The sequence below is a fragment of the Gekko japonicus genome, unplaced genomic scaffold (assembly GCF_001447785.1).
Source record: "Gekko japonicus isolate JY-2015 unplaced genomic scaffold, Gekko_japonicus_V1.1 scaffold136, whole genome shotgun sequence".
Classification (NCBI taxonomy): domain Eukaryota; kingdom Metazoa; phylum Chordata; class Lepidosauria; order Squamata; family Gekkonidae; genus Gekko; species Gekko japonicus.
In genome coordinates this window covers 1,295,036-1,310,725 of record NW_015177012.1, presented here as the reverse complement: position 1 = coordinate 1,310,725, position 15,690 = coordinate 1,295,036, and the positions used below count along the sequence as shown (strand labels likewise).

The 15,690-nt window shown below is 48.5% G+C and overlaps 1 protein-coding gene across 2 annotated transcripts; it reads left to right on the top strand.

The window, feature by feature from the left end:
* Positions 1-358: 358 nt before the first annotated feature.
* On the top strand, positions 359-14,784 carry ZFAND2A (zinc finger, AN1-type domain 2A). 2 transcript variants are annotated; one of them, XM_015427648.1, is made up of 7 exons: positions 359-441; positions 4,048-4,235; positions 4,816-4,910; positions 7,737-7,868; positions 10,206-10,357; positions 11,926-11,994; positions 14,361-14,784. In XM_015427648.1, exons 2-7 carry the CDS (start codon positions 4,181-4,183, stop codon positions 14,377-14,379), a joined length of 522 nt encoding a protein of 173 aa, XP_015283134.1. In that variant the 5' UTR covers positions 359-441; positions 4,048-4,180; the 3' UTR covers positions 14,380-14,784. The 2 variants fall into 2 exon arrangements, with proteins under 2 accessions (XP_015283134.1, XP_015283135.1); XM_015427649.1 differs by lacking the exons at positions 11,926-11,994; positions 14,361-14,784 and adding an exon at positions 11,804-11,886.
* Positions 14,785-15,690: the final 906 nt, after the last annotated feature.

The window sequence follows — 15,690 nt, the reverse complement described above, 5'->3', positions numbered from 1 at the left end:
ACAGAGCCACCCCCCTCTATGGTGGTGACAGAGCCCACCCCTCCAGAGCAGCCATTTCCTCCCAGGGGAACGGGGCTCTCTGCAGTGTGGGGATCCGCTGTGATTCCGGGAGAACTCCAGGCCCCACCTGGAGATCGGCAACCCCAGGACCGGCCGGCCCATAACCCTCTTCTAGAAAGGCCCGGGATCTTCCCCGCCCGCCCCAACTCTGACTCAGCACAACCGGTGCAGTCAACTGACACTGGCTTCATAAAGAGACGGAGACGAAGCGGATTGTTCGGGGGCGCGAGTGACGTCACCGCCGGCCCCTTCAGACCGGAGAATCGGGAAAGAGGCCGCGGCAGATGAATGACTCAGCAGCTGAGATCCGGGTTATTTAAACCTCCTCTCGTGGGCTGGGAAAAGTTGGAGAAGAGGAGCTGGAGAAGACGGTCTTGGCAAGTAAGTCGATAAGCTTGGTTTGTTTTTATTTTTTTCCTTCTGGTTTCCTGGCTTCTCATGTTATGTTTTGCCCTGGAGGTATGGGGGGGGGGGGGGGGTTTTTTTATTCTGTGGGCACCTGGAAGTTTTATTCTGTGGGCACCTGGAAGCTTACACCCAGAATAAAACTTTTGTTGGTCTTAAAGAGGCCACTGGAGTCAAGCTTTGCTCTGCTGCTTCAGATCAACACGGTGACCCACCTGAGTTAATTTTGGGGCATGTCGTTACTCAAATAGGGTTTCGAGATGTCCCCTTTTTAGAGGACACGTCCTCTTTTGTCGGTGTCTGACCTCTTTGGGGCTCTTTTTAAAGTAAAACTGATGGGAAAATGTCCTATTTTGCGGTTGGAAGCCTAGGAATATTCCTAGTTAGTCGCAATGATCACATTTTAAATAGAAGAAGAAGAGATTGGATTTATACCCCGCCCTTCACTACCCAAAGGCATCTCAGAGCGGTTTACAATCTCCTTTCCCTTCCCCTCCCCACAACAGACACCCGGTGGGGCTGAGAGAGCTCTGACAGAAACTGCTCTTTTCCATTTCTCTTATCAGAGCTACCGCTTGCCCAAGGTCATCCAGCCAGGTGCAAGTGGAGGAGTGGGGAATCAAACCTGGTTCTCCCAGATCAGAGTCCACGCACTTAACCACTAGTATATCACTGGGGTGTTTAAAATGAGGTTTGTCACAGCGATCTCTCGTTTGAAACAGTCGGTTGGGGAAAATGTCCTCTTTTTTTGCTTTTCAAAGTATCATAGCCCTAATTAATATTAACCTGTAATAATGGCAGTTTCCCCCCCCCCCCTTTTGCAGAATATTAAAGTGGCATGTGATGTTTTCTTGTTCCTGTGTGATGAATGCTTCCCCGTCCTTCTCATCCCTTCCCTCTCCAAGATGGAAGTAGCAAAGGTATAAGAAGCTGGATAATTACGGGATGCAGCTTCTAAGATTCTTAGTGCAGTCTCCTACTATCTCCCCCCCCCCACCCCGTGTCTCAGCTGGCCTTCCCAGCACGGTGCTTGGATACACAAAATCCCTGTTGAAATAATCTTTCCTGTGAGCACCCTTGTTCTATTGTGGAGTTACTACAGAAGGGATATTGGGTGTTCCCTGGTGTAAAGGGCAGAAAACAGTCTCTCTTCTCTCCCCATGCCTGCCTGGGAGCTCTTTGTTGAGATAGGAGAGGTCCTGGGCTGAACGTCACAGTTCATGTAGTGGATTTGTCTCAGAGCAGGATCTGTAAGTAACTCTTGTCATCTAGGGTGGGTCCTTTCTCTCTCTTTCTCTCCCTCTCCTTGTTCTGGATTATCAGCTGTGTTGGTCTGAAGCAGTAGAACCAATTTGTAGTCCCGTGGCACTTTTAAGACCAGCAAAGGTTTATTCAAGGTATGAGCTGTTGTGTGCAAGGTGTTCCAAGCTGGAGATCTCATCCCAGGGGGGTTAGGTCCACCCAAGTTGACCCAACATAATCGTTATTTCTAAAGGGAAGGGTACACAGGAAAATCTACAAACAACAAACACTTAAGACTACATGCTTGCAACAACAAACAGACCAGATAGTAATGGAGATTCTTCCTTTCTTCTTGACCCCTAGAAGGAAATCCCCTGAATGCATTAACCAATGATTGTTAGTAAATAGTCTTCCGTTTCCGGGCTTTCTCCTCATTGGCTTTGTGCCAGGTTCCCTTCCAGGTTAAGGTAAAGCACATTACCCCTATAATGACTGACTTTAGACCTTGCAACACACATATTTCCAACACAAGGCACACTTTGCCTTGCACACGAAAGCTCATACCTTGAATAAACCTTTGTTGGACTTAAAGGTGCCACTCAACTCTAAATTGGTTCTCTTTGTTCTGTTTCGTGTTACCTTTCTTTGCTCTCCCACCATCCTCCATGGCGATTGGTTGACTAATTGGCGGCTTTTTTTTTACGTGGCCAGGGTAATGCCACGTTGGGGTCAGGACCAGTGTTCCCTCTAAGCTGAGTTAGTGTGAGCTAGCTCACAGTTTTTTAGCCTCCAGCTGACAGATTTTAGTCCTAGCTCAGGAAGGATGGCTCCAGAGCAAACTAATTTGTACAGTGGCCAAATCACTCGCTCACAACTTTAATGCCAGTTGCTCACCAAGTAAAATTTTTGCTCACAAGGCTCCACAGCTTCCCTCCACAAAGGGAACATTGACCAGTGTTGCCTCTAAGCTGAGTTAGTGTGAGCTAGCTCACAGCTTTTTAACCGCTGCCTTTGCTCAGGAAGGATGGCTCCAGAGCGAACTAATTGATGCAGCAGCCAAATCGCTCGCTCACAACTTTAATGCCAGTCACTCACAGTAGCATTTTTGCTCACATGACTCCACAGCTTAGAGGGAGCACTGGTCAGGAGGGAATACTCCTCCAGGTCAGATTGCCCTAGATATCCTGGAGGGTTTTTGCCTTCCTCTGGGCATACAGCAGGGGTCATTAAGAGAGTGGTGGTGGGGGAGATAGTTGTGAATTTCCTGCATTGTGCAGGGGATTGGACTGGATGACCCTTGGGTTCCCTTCCAGTTCTGTCTTTAAATGCATTTCTTCCTGTTCTCTCCCCCCCCCCCCTGGTTTGTATACCTGTTCTTCTGTGTCCCCCTTAACCTTGAAGTACAAAACCCAAAAATAATCTTGCTTTTTGTTCTGATGTGTCTGAAGAAGTGTGCATGTGCATGGAAGCTGATACCCAGAATTAAACTTTGTTGGTCTTCAAGGTGCCCCGCCGGACTCAAGACAGACCAACACGGCGACCCACCAGGATTTCTTTTCCGTCATACATCCAGCTGTAGTGGTCTGAAGCAGAAGAACAAATTTTGAGTCCAGCAGCATTCATCCCTTGAATAAACTTATGTTGGTCTTAAATAATAATACCACCTTTTGATTTATTGATCGCTCAATCTGGCAGAGCTGCTGGCTCTGAGCGATTTACAGTTACACGGTTTCACACAAGGGACTAACAATTTCATAGGGGTAAGAGAGGACAACATATAATTCTTTAAACCACACACATTTTGCAGCTGACGGGGATTTTTGTTCAGCTGTAGGCTTCAGACGTGTTCCGGAGGCATTCACTTTTCAGCTTGATGACGTTGGTTCTTCCTGGGCTGCTTTGAATCGTAGCGCCGCACTGCCACCGTCTGGCCGGATTGGCCTATTACAGGCTTCTTAACGCCGAAGAGGTCTTTTTATCAGGCTTCTGAGCTGGATATTCCGTTTCACCGGCTAACACCTCCCCTACGGGGGTTTAGTGTGCCCACCCTCTCTAAGGAGTGGTAGCCATTTTATCTACTCGCCAAAGCTTTTGAACTTTAAGGTGCTACTGGACTCAAAATTCTTTTCAGTCATGTTAGTCCTTCAGGTAACACTGCACACACACACACACACCCCTTTTCATAACTAAGACCTTGTTTAGTCTGGGAAGCACCTCCGACCAATTCAGTAGCCCATTAGACCATATTTAGTCCAGGCTTAAATAAGAAAAGGGATCCACATCATTGAAAACTGAAGATTGGCGAGCTCCAAGCCCAACGTCTTCTGTCTGTTTCTTCAGGTGCTGGAATTCGGGTTTTTAGAAGCGCCGCTACCAGCTCTGGGCACCTGCTGGAAGCCGAGGAGGTTTCAACCTGCGAAACTCGCTCCGGGTGACGGAGAGCGCTCGACGAACCGGCTGAGGTTTTTGCATCATGGAGTTCCCAGACTTGGGTGAACACTGCAGTGAGAGAACTTGCAAGCAACTGGGTAAGGACACACAGAAATGTGGCTGAACGGGGGGGGGGGGCAGAGTTTAGTGGGGGGTTTTTCCTCCCCTTGAACTCTACCTAATGAAAAGCAACCTGAACCTCTAGGAAAGAAGAGGAGTTCTACTGTGTTTGGCAGCAGGGTCTGTTGAATAGTTGCATGGAAATTACTTGAGGGAGGAACCAAAGCCCGGGAACTTCAGGGGGGCCTTGTTTGTGTCTGGAGCTGATGCATCGGACCTGGGAGCCGTTGATTTGGATTCAGTTCCCTGTTAAGGCAGGAAACTTTCTTTGTGAGTGGCCCAAAGCCGCAGTTTACCCTACCTTGCAGGGAGATTGTGTGCACAGAACGAATAGCCTATGTAGGCTGCCCTCTGCTTCTTGGGGGAAGGACTATCAAAGGAGAGCTGTAGTAGTTAAGTGTCATGGATCTGGGAGACCCAGGTTCGAATCCTCACTTCTGCCCTGGAAGCCTTGCATTTGGACCAGAGAGTGCGACCTCCTGTAGGATTTCTGCTTCAGAGGAGTACAATTTGACTTCTTTTCCAGTCAAGCTCTTACGATGTGTTCTCTCCTCGCAGATTTCTTACCCCTGAAATGCGATGCGTGTGGAGAGATCTTCTGTAAGGACCACATCGCATACAGCCGGCATAGATGTTCTTCTGCATACAAGAAGGTAGTTGGACCCAAAGACAAAGGCTCGATCTTCCTTAGGATAAGGTAGTAAAAAGCCCGGTAGCACCTTTAAGACAAACTTTACTGTAGCATAAGCTCCTGAGAAACACAGCTTGCTTCGTCAGAGGCATCTGACAAAGAGAGCTGTGTTTCTTGGAAACTTATGCTACAGTAAAGTTTGTTGGTCTTAAAGGTGCTACCGGGCTTCTTACTGTTTTGTAGAAACAGACTAACATGGCTAACTCCTATCGATTTTAGGATAAGAGAAGTTGTTGCATAACTAGGTAATAGTCCCTGCCAGCATCTGATTCACGGGGTCAAGAGCGGAGAGGCAAGCTGCTCAAAATTATATGAGAAACAGCCGGGTCTTCATATGCCAGAGGTTTCCTACCAGTGGCTTCAATGTCCAGCTCCTTTGATAATCAGGAACCATGAATAGTAATTCCTCTCCCTCCCAACTTTGGCCCGACTTGAAGCATGATGCTGGTGGGTAATGAGAGACTTCCCCAGGGGACTTTGCGTGAGCCAAGTCTGGTGTGAGCTGCTCCACTATCTTTACTTGGCAACTAAATTGGCTTGTGCATCAGAGAGTTAGCAGGTGAGGGTGTTAATTGAAATATGTGAGGCTCCTTTGCACAGGTAATAGACCAGGTTAAATGCATCCATGCCAAATTCCACTATAAGGCTGATTTTAGTGGTTGTTTTTTTTTTGAGAGAGAAAGAGATGTAGATGCAGCGAGGGGTGTGTGGTCGAGGTGGAATTCATCTAAAGTTTCTTGGTGAAGTTGTAGGAAGTGGTCCAGTTTCTGCACCTCCCTCATTGCTGTGGTTGATTTTATCGACTACTTAAATAAGCAAAATGCATACCTTTAAAAAAAATCATCCCTGGCTTTTTCAGCCAGCAGCTTCCAGAATGGAAGTGTTTGTGTTTTAATGTTGTTTTTTCTCTTGGCATTTTTTTTTTAATTTACGTTATGTATAGTCCACCTTTCCCAGTTGGACTCAGGGTGGATTACACAGAGCGAGCCTGTAGACAAAATGGGACATTCGATAGCCAGTTCATATCCCCGTGTCTGTGCGTTATTTTTAAATTAATTCTTAAATTAAATTTAAATTAATTACATGATTCTAAATGGGTAATTAATTAAATTAAATTAAACTAATTTTGAATTACTAATAAATTAATTTTAGATTAAGTAATTTATTAATTAAATAAAGCTGTGTTTATATGTGAGGCTCCTTTGCACAGGTAATAGACCAGGTTAAATGCATCCATGCCAAATTCCACTATAAGGCTGATTTTAGTGGTTGTTGAAGCTGCCGTACACTAATGAGACCCTTGGTTCATCAAAGCCAGTATTGTCTATTGAAAGCCAGTTTAGAGTCCATCCTCCTAACCACTACACTAATCTGGGAGCACCAGGTTCAGTTCCCTACTCCTTCTCATGCAGCTGCTGGTGTGACAATATAATCCAAGTAGTATGGACAGTGTTCTATCACAGCTGTTCTGGGAAGAGCTCTCTCAGCCCCACCCGCCTCACAGGGGGTGTCTGTTGTGGGGAGCGGGAGGGAAAGGAGATTGTAAGCTGCTCTGAGACTCCTTCAGGTAGTGAAGGGCGGGGTATGAATCCAATCTCTTCTTCCTTTATTCAGACTGGCAGTGATTCTGCAGGCTCTCAAGTATAGAACGGTCTTTCACATCATCTGGGACCTTCTGGATGACAGCCAGATGCTCTGCCACTGAGCAACGGTTCCCCCCTTTGGATATCAAAACAAAAAACAAATACCTTTATTGGCATAAAATATTAAACAGTTGCCATAGGGTAAAACAATCCTATGAAATTTGTGAAAAATAACTTCTAAAGCATTACAAAGGTATGTCTATTTGTATGAGCTTAAATTATAGCAATATAAAATTTTTCCCAACCACAAAACTTAGAATTAAATTATACAAACTCATTGAATTCAATTAGAATGACCAGGGACATTTTCCCGTTTTATAAGACCATAAAAGAACTTGGCAGTCAATTCAGTAATCTCCGAATCTTGAGAAGTAAGGAGGTAGTGTAGCTTGCTTCCGTCCGGTTGGCATGCTACCTTGCTAAGGGGGACTTCCAGAAATTTCACTTGAATGTCATTTAGCAAATTACAACGTAGAAATACATGCTCAACTGTTTCTATTTCTCTCTTATTGCATCCGCAATATCTAATTGTATAAGGGATTTTCTTATATCTCCCCTCAAGAATAGCAGAGGGGAGAACATTAAACCGTGCTAGCATATAAACTCTGCACAATTGCGGTGATATCAGGGAGAAAAAATATTGTGGTGGAGCACCAGATAGTGGATAGGCCCTTCTAACTGAGGAGCACCTACCCCCTTTGTATATGTTGTATTGTGCATATGTACTTTAATTGTTTTTAATGTTTTCATCTTTGCTGCTTTGGGGTGCGGGGACCCTATTTAGGTGGAAAGGTGGCATAGAAATGTTTCACCAGTTTGGTGCAGTGGTTAACTGCGCGGACTCTAATCTGGGAGAACCGGGTTTGATTCCCCACTCCTCCACTTGCAGCTGCTGGTATGATCTTGGGCCAGTCACAAGTTCTCTCAGAGCAGTTCTGGAAAGAGCAGTTCTGGAAAGAGCTCTCTCAGCCCCACTGACCTCACAAGATGTCTGTTGTGGGGAGAGGAAGGGAAAGGAGATTGTTAGCTGTTCTGAGACTCCGAGTGAAGGGTGGGGTATAAATCCAATCTCCTCCTCCTCCTTCAAATGAAATAAAGAATTGACAAGGTTTAAACGTTGGCTTCTGACGCTGCTGTTTGCGTAGGATGTCCAGGTTCCGGTCTGTCCTCTCTGTGACATTCCCATCCCGGTCAAGAAGGGAGAAACGGCCGACGTCGTGGTCGGAGCCCACATGGACAAAGGCTGTCGGCCGGATTCCGCCCGGCAGAAGGAAAAGGTAAAAGAAACATCTTCAGAAATGTTTGCATCGGATACAAGTTGGCAGCCAGAGCACATCTATCAGGGCCCTTCTGTAGGCAGGGCTGCCAATTCAGAGTTGGAGAATTCCTGGAAATTTAGGGGGTGGAGACCAGTGTTCCCTCTAAGCTGAGTTAGTGTGAGCTACCTCACAGTTTCTTAGCCTCTGGCTCACATTTTTGCCTTGGCTCAGGAAGGAGGGGCTCCAGAGCAAACTAATGTATGCAGTAGCCAAATGGTTCGCTCACAGCTTTACTGCCAGGAGCTCACAAAGTAGACTTTTTGCTCACAAGGCTCCACAGCTTAGAGGGAACATTGAGACTTGGGAGGGGAGTTGCCAGTCTCCAGGTGGTATGTGAACTCCATAGGAAAACAACCACGATGTGATAACCAAGTCGTGTTTAGAGACAAAAAATATATCTTTAATTAACCATTAAAGTTGTTTCCTTTGAAATAAACCGGTCTCAAGTCTTTCTGATGGGAACACTTTGTACACGGCAAAATCTCCCCACAGGGAAGCAATGATAGCATAGAAAAACATCAAACAATTTTTTTGTACAACTTGGTTTCCTGTACTGGAATACTTGACCTCTTGCCCGGGGGGGGGGGGTTCCTCCCAAAAAACAAATATTATCAAAGTCTGTTAGACTTTTAAAACTTTAGGTATCTGTATTTATATGATGGTTGCATTGCACATGACATGTTTGCTGGTTTATTCTTTACTATTTCTTACTGAATACCCGGTCACACGGAGAATTTGCCGCACGAAAGGAACGAATGTCGGGGGGATTTTCGGGGTGCAATCACACTGCAACATCTGGGAAGCGTAGCACACCTGTGGCGTCCCGCTGAAGATGCGGAGTTAAAAAGTACCAAGGAAAGTGCACTAGTATCCGGAAAATGCGCTGCACAGGCAGGCGTCTGATTGTGGGAGCGCTACCATCCCATGGCATCCGGCGCCCATCCACGTCCCGTTGCAAACCGGATGTTTTTCTTAAGCGCATGCGCACAAACACAAATCTGAAAGCAGTGCTGCTCCGCTGAACTCCGCATGCGCACAAACGCAAAATGCTTGTGTGATCACGCCACACTGCAGCATCGCCGTGTGATCGCCAGCTAACAGCCGAAGCACGGAGACTCGGGGGACCATGTGATTGGGCTACCGTGCTTTATTTTGCTCCGGGGCAAACAGCCACGCCTCCCCCCCCCCCCGCGTAATTTGGCCCGTGTACCGGGGCCCTTGTTGTTTTGTTTGTTTCTTCAGAAATAAAAGCATAAATTGGGGGGGGGGGAGTCTTTCTGACGGTGCAGCGCTCAATGGACCGTTTCAAAGTTTCATCAGATGAGACCTTGCATCATTCCTATTTTTTCTGCAACTCCCCACCCCGCCCCGCTCTTTCCTCCCTTCTAGCTTAGGAAACAACTTTAATGGTTAATTGAAGAAGATATATTTTTCTCTAAACACAACTTCGTTATCATATCACAGTGGTTTTCCTACAAAGTTCAGCCTGTCCCGTGATGTCTTGTCCTTGACTTCAGTCTCCGGGTGGTGGCTTGAGATCTCCTCGAATGAGGGCGGGTCTCCATACGGCAGAGAACAGTTTCCCCTGGAAAAAAATGGCTGCTTTGGAGGTTTGGGCTCTAGGGGGCTCGACCCTGCTGAGGTCCCTCCCTTCCCCAAACCCCGTCCTCCCCAGGCTCTACCACCCAAATCCCCAGGAACTTCCCAACCTAGGCCTGGCAGCCTTCCTGGGGAGGGCGTAATGTGGGGAAGTGACATGTGACGTTGAGTTTTCCCTCCAACGATCGGGGCCACGCCCCCAACGTGCTCAACGTGGTTGCGTCACCTCCGATGACGCAGCCACGCTGTGCTTCGGGGGGCGGGGTTCCCCCCGGGGCCCGATTCCGCGGCAGCGGAAACCGGGCCTCCAAAGCGGGGGTTTACCCGCCCCCACTTGGGAGCTCTAGGGCCTGCATAGGTGAGCTCAGGCTGCCAACTTGTATCTGATGCGGACGTTCCTGGAGGCTGGAACCCTTCTCTACAACCCAGATGCCCTATTTCATTGTTTCTTGAACGTCCTGTCCTGTTGATTTTATTGACTCACCTCCATGTAATCCGCCTGCAGTCCCCGTGAGACAGGCAGATGATAAACAGCACAGATAAGGTAAGTAAAATAAAGCTGCTTCCACTTGAGGAAACGGGCGGCTGTCTGTAGCTGGGAATCCCAAGAGTGCCAAACGCTACAGGACAGAGCCGTTCCGACAAGCTCAGCCACCCCGATCCTCAGCGTTCTCTCTTTATTTTCCCGGCATTTAGATTTTCACGAACAAATGCTTCAGGCCCGGCTGCAGGAAGAAAGAGATGATGAAGCTGGTTTGCGATCAGTGTCGCCGGAACTTCTGCCTTCAGCATCGGCACCCCCTGGATCACGAATGCCCAGGGCAGAGTCGGAGCGTCTCTAAAGCAGGGTGAGGCTGCCTCGGTTGGCTTGGGCGACTGAGAGGGAATCTTGAGTTGCTCTGGGGGGGGGGGGGGGGGGTTAAGAGCACTCCAGTCCCAGAATATTGCAGCCCGCTGGCAATACCTCTGCTCACCGTGGACATGATCCGACTCCCTTGTCTCCACTGTACTGTTTCACTCTCTTTCGATTCACTCTTTAAAAGACGAGTTTGGTGTTCTGTGGCCTAGTGATACAAGAGAGTGGCCCGCTCCAGACTGGGAGACTTGTAGAGACTTGGGGGAAGGACTGAGGAGGGGTGCAGTTTGGGGAGGATCCTCAGCAGGGATGTGATGTAGAGCCGCCATTCCCCAGGTCTTGGCGGGGGAATCCCCCAGTTTTGGGGGCTTCTGGCTGCCACTGGTCAGCTGATCGGTGGGAGAAACCCTGCCCCCAAACAGTGATGTCGTGTTGGGGACATCACGCAGCGACGCTCTGGGTTTTGGGCAAAACTCTATGGTTTGAGGTCAATTTTACCACAGAGTTTTGCCCTCAAACCAGAGCGTCGCCGTGCGACGTCCCCAACGTGGTGACATAACACCAGCGGGACGTCATTGTGTTGTGGAGCCCCATCCTACTCCCAAAAGGCTCCCTCCCAACCCTTGCTGGCATGTCAGTGAGACCAGGCAATCCTAATGAGATGCCGTAGAAGCAGCACACCGGAGCGGCCATTTTTCTCCAGGGGAACTGATCTCAGCAGTCTGGAGGTCAGTTGTAATTCTGGGAGAGCTCCAGCCTATGCCTGGAAGTTGGCAGTGCCAAATACGGCATCCCCCATTACTGGGATATGGGTCAGGGCTTGATACTGTAGTTGAAAAAATTGTGTTTCCATGGTAAAATGGAAATTGGACTGCAAGCATGATGCTAGGAGGAGAAAAGAGCTAAACAGAGGAACGACTATACGGTGCTTAAGAGGAATCGTGAAAACAACTTCCATGGGAAGCGGCAGAGTTTAAGGGGGGGGAACTAAGACCCCCAATGTGGTGCCTGCAAAATGTTTTTAGAAAGTGGGTGTGGCCAGGTGGGGATTTTACCCAGCAGGGCTTCTGATTGGCTGTGCAGATTTTTAAAAGTTTTGGCAGCAGCTGCCACCACAGCACAAGTATCTTCGATGTGTGACTGAAGGTAAGCTGCGGCAGCCATTTTGTGATTGGCTCCGCCTCCTCCGGCAGCCATTTTGGGGCCACGCCTGCCACACTGTGTCAGAATTCTGGAGGTGCCTGCAGGCTCAAAGTTGGGGAGTCATGAACTAGGGACTGCGTAAACTGATCAGTTGGGACTGATAATACGGAGAAATTTCCAACTTGCATTGAGCTTTGAATGATTGCAAGTTCCAGATGACTTCAGGGACTGAAAACGGTCTTGTGAACCAGGGGAAATAGCTGATTTGTCTTACATGGTCAAACTTTCCCTTCAGGCGAAGTCCCCTTTGTCTAGTTCAATGAGAACCCGCAGTTGCTGGGAACCAGCACCCTTTACACGAACCTAGAAGCTGCGTCGCTGGCCTCAGGAAGCTAAGTTTGGCTGTTCTCCTTGCAGATGCGCCGCTCAGATGAGGTTGCTGGAATCCAGGCAGAAGTCCTCGAATGGTCAACTTCAGCACAACAGGTAAATGGAGGGTCTAGCTCTTCCAAATATTCCTCCTGAGCGTATGTGTCTCTTTGGGAGCTGGTGTGCCTCTTAAATGTATGGGTCTCCTAACGCTAGGAAGCGAAGCTATTGCAAAGCCCGGTTTAAAGTGCATGAGTTTATTTTAGAAAGTGGTTCTAATTGGATTTGTGTTCTTTACGGAACTCAAGCTTTGGATCCAGGTCAGTGTTCCCTCTAAGCTGAGTTGGTGCGAGCTAGCTCACAGTTTTTTAGCCTCCGGCTCACACATTTTTGTCTTAGCTCAGGAAGGATGGCTCCAGAGCAAACTAATTTATGCAGTAGCCAAATCGCTTGCTCACAACTTTAATTCCAGGAGCTCACAAAGGAGAATTTCTTCTCACAAGACTCTACAGCTTAGAGGGAACATTGATCCAGGTCTCTCTTTTTTGGAGTTTTTGTGTGGTGTGCGAGTGCATGCACCTGGAAGTCAGGGCGACCTTTGGTGATGGACTCCTACTGGGGCCTGGAGGAGATTAGGAGAGGTGGCTGGATAAAGCCTGCCCCCACCTCCTGCCTCTGGTATTCCAAGGAGGTCTCCCATCCAAGCATTTGCCAGGGTCCGCCCTGCTTAGTTTCCGAGATCTGACGAGATCGGGCTTGCCTGGGCTATCCGGGTCAGAGTGGATCCAGGTAATCTTGTGTAGAAGACTTGTTCTTCTTTGAACTCGTCTGTAATGCTGGTGACCACGGAAAGCGCTCTGAAGTCTCAGCTGACTTAGGGCGACCCCGTCGAGTTTTCAAGGCAAGAGACATTCAGAGGTGGTTCGCCATGGCTTGGCTGACTTCCTTGGTGGGTCTCCCATTAAAGTGCTATGACCAGGGCCGACCAGGCTTAGCTTACGAGATCTGATGACAGATAAGGTGAGGAGCTGTGTTAGTCTGTCTGTAGCTGGAGAAAAGAGTAAGAATCCAGTAGCACCTGAAAGACAGAATCTGTGGCAGGGGAGGAGCTTTCGTGAGTCCCTGCTCGCCTCTTCAGATGCACTTATTTGAAGAAGTGAGCACTGACTCACGAAGCTCATCCCCTGCCACAGATTTTGTTCTTTCAGGTGCTAAGACCTGATGAGATTGGGCTATCCCCGGCCATCCAGTTGAGGGCAGGGACAATCTGAGCTGGTTTGCCATTGCCGGCCTCTGTGTACCACCCCTGGGCTTTTCTCTGTACTCTCCCATCACCAGGGGTCATTTCCTGTGGGAGTGCACAGGAGAGGAGCTCCGGCAGGGGGCGGGCACATGCAACAAGCCCTGCCCCCTGCAGCCCTCAGTCGGGCCACAAGGAGCAAGAAGCAGCAAGGTAAGCTGTAGAGCCCCCTCCCGGCCCACCTTCAGGTACAAGCTCTCCCTCCTCTGTGAGGACAGATCTGCATGTTCTCTCCCCCCCCCCAATAGCTAGCAATCCAAAACAGTCCAGTGGAGCCTGAGTGGTGGGTGTTGCCTTCTGACACACTTCCGGTGATGTCAGGGGGTGTGGCATATGCATATAAGTCATGCTAATAAGTTATGCTAATGAGCTCCTGCACCTCTTTTCTACAAAATGACCCCTGCCCATCACCCTGCTTAGCTTCTGAAATTGATGAGATCAGTCTAGCCTGGGCTATCCAGGTCAGGGCACCTAAAGTTAGAATCATAGAGCTGGAAGGGACCTCCAGGGTCATCTAGTCCAGCCCCCTGCACAATGCAGGAAATTCACAAATGCCTCCTCCTCCACACACACTCCTCCAGTGATGCCTGTTTCATACCCAGAAGATGGCAAAAAACCCAACCCTCCAGGATCCATGGGCCAATCTGGCCTGAAGAATAATGGCTTCCTGACCCCAAAGTGATGATGGGCCTCCCCCTGGACGTGTAAGAAAGGGCCACGAGAACTAAGCCACGAGGCAACCCTTCCTGCCCTCCCTCTCAGGATCTGCCTAAGTTCACATAATCAGCATTGCTGTCAGATGGCCATCTAGCACTGTTTGAAAACCTCCCCAAAAGTTGAACTACTTATTTATTTACATGATGAACTGTCTGTCTCTCTTACTGAGACTCAAGGCAGTTTACACCGCAGAAGTAAAATACCATCAACGGGATGGGTCATCTAATAAAAAATGGTACAGAGTTTGAACTGCAGGGCTCTAAGGCAGCTGAAAGACAGCATAAACATTTTAATATGAAATAGTAAACGACGCATCTGAAAAACATAATTTCAAAAGGGGAACTGCATATACACCTGTAACTCCCACACACACCTTTGATTGCGTCTAATTAACCAACTGTGCTTAATTTTCAACAATCGGCTTTCCCCCCTCACAGCTTGACTACCCAGAACTCTTCTCTTACAGGTGTAGCGCAAAGAGCTGAAATTGCACAAACCGGAGCCAGAACTACCTCAGCTGTAGGACTTGTGATGTGTTTTCTGTACTAAAGTATTTTGCATCTTAGCCTTTCTAATAAAATCAACCTTTCCAAATGTCACCTGGCACTCTGCTGAAGGATCAAATAGCCATTGAGTTTAATAACCTTGTGTGATCCAGACTAGCTTGCAGAAAGCAGTTGTGTGTGACACTGCAGTTTGGAGTGGGGAGAACACTGAAGAAAATAAAAACGGGGGGCTCAAGCAAGGGAGCCAAGTAGTATTGTGTCTTATTATTCCCTTCTTTCTGTCTTCATCTTCAACCCTCCGCCCTCCCGCCACAGCCCAGAAGTAAGATCTAATCATAAATGCTGGTTGTGAATGCTTCTGGGTATCCCTTGACAATACTGTAGGAAGACTGATGTTTAGAGGGAGTATATGTTGTATTTACTCGTCGGGGGAAGTGACGGTCAAGAGAACTTCCCATCAGCCAAAGCCACCTTGAGTTGCAGTTCTGAAAATGGCCACATGATGGTGCATGCTGGCTTCCACTTGGTCGAAAGGGCTGTCAAAGTCACTGCGGGCTCATGGTGCGATTTCAGCACTTTCTGACGTAGGGATTTGGGCACCACCACCCTGTTCCCCCATAACAGACAGCCTTTCGAAACAGATAACTCATTTTGGCGCGCTTTGAAATTTCGAAATTCCGGCTCCACAGCTCCCAACGGCCACCCCCTCCAAACCCAGTTTAAAACCCTGGAGAGTACAGTGTCCTTAGCCGACGCAGTGGCAATGTCTTTTGCTGTAACAGGAGCCTGTGGAAGCTCCTCGAGGGCCAAAACGGAGCACGCTGGTGCTGGATCCAAGTCCCGGCCGGGCAGAGGGCAGCGAATGAAGGCGTCCGCATGTCCGATGGCCTTACCCGGCCGGTGCTCCAAATCGTAGTCATACGCTGACAGGAACAGGGCCCAACGGAGCATACGGGCCGACATAATGTTCGGGAGTTGCCGGTCCGGGGCAAAGATCCCGAGTAACGGTTTGTGGTCTGTTACCAGCAGGAAATGTCGGCCGTACAAAAAGTCATGAAATTTCTTCACTGCCGATACCAGCGCCAGTCCCTCTTTGTCTATTTGAGCATAGTTCTTTTCGGCATCGGTCAGTGATTTTGAGTAGAACGCGACGGGAGCTTCCCGTCCGTCCTCCATTACGTGGCTCAGAACGGCCCCCACCACAAATGGGGAGGCGTCCGCCGCCAACACTAACAGTTTCGTATCATCGTAGTGTGTCAAAACAGCATTGGATGACAGTAAAGCTTTTAC

What these genes read in the sequence shown, in the direction of transcription:
- ZFAND2A (XM_015427648.1), top strand. Translation starts at nt 4,181, where the DNA reads ATGGAGTTCCCAGACTTGGGTGAACACTGCAGTGAGAGAACTTGCAAG. An exon ending in GTTCTTCTGCATACAAGAAG is followed by an intron (nt 4,911 to 7,736) that starts GTAGTTGGACCC and finishes CTGTTTGCGTAG; the next exon opens with GATGTCCAGGTTCCGGTCTG. An exon ending in CGGAGCGTCTCTAAAGCAGG is followed by an intron (nt 10,358 to 11,925) that starts GTGAGGCTGCCT and finishes TTCTCCTTGCAG; the next exon opens with ATGCGCCGCTCAGATGAGGT.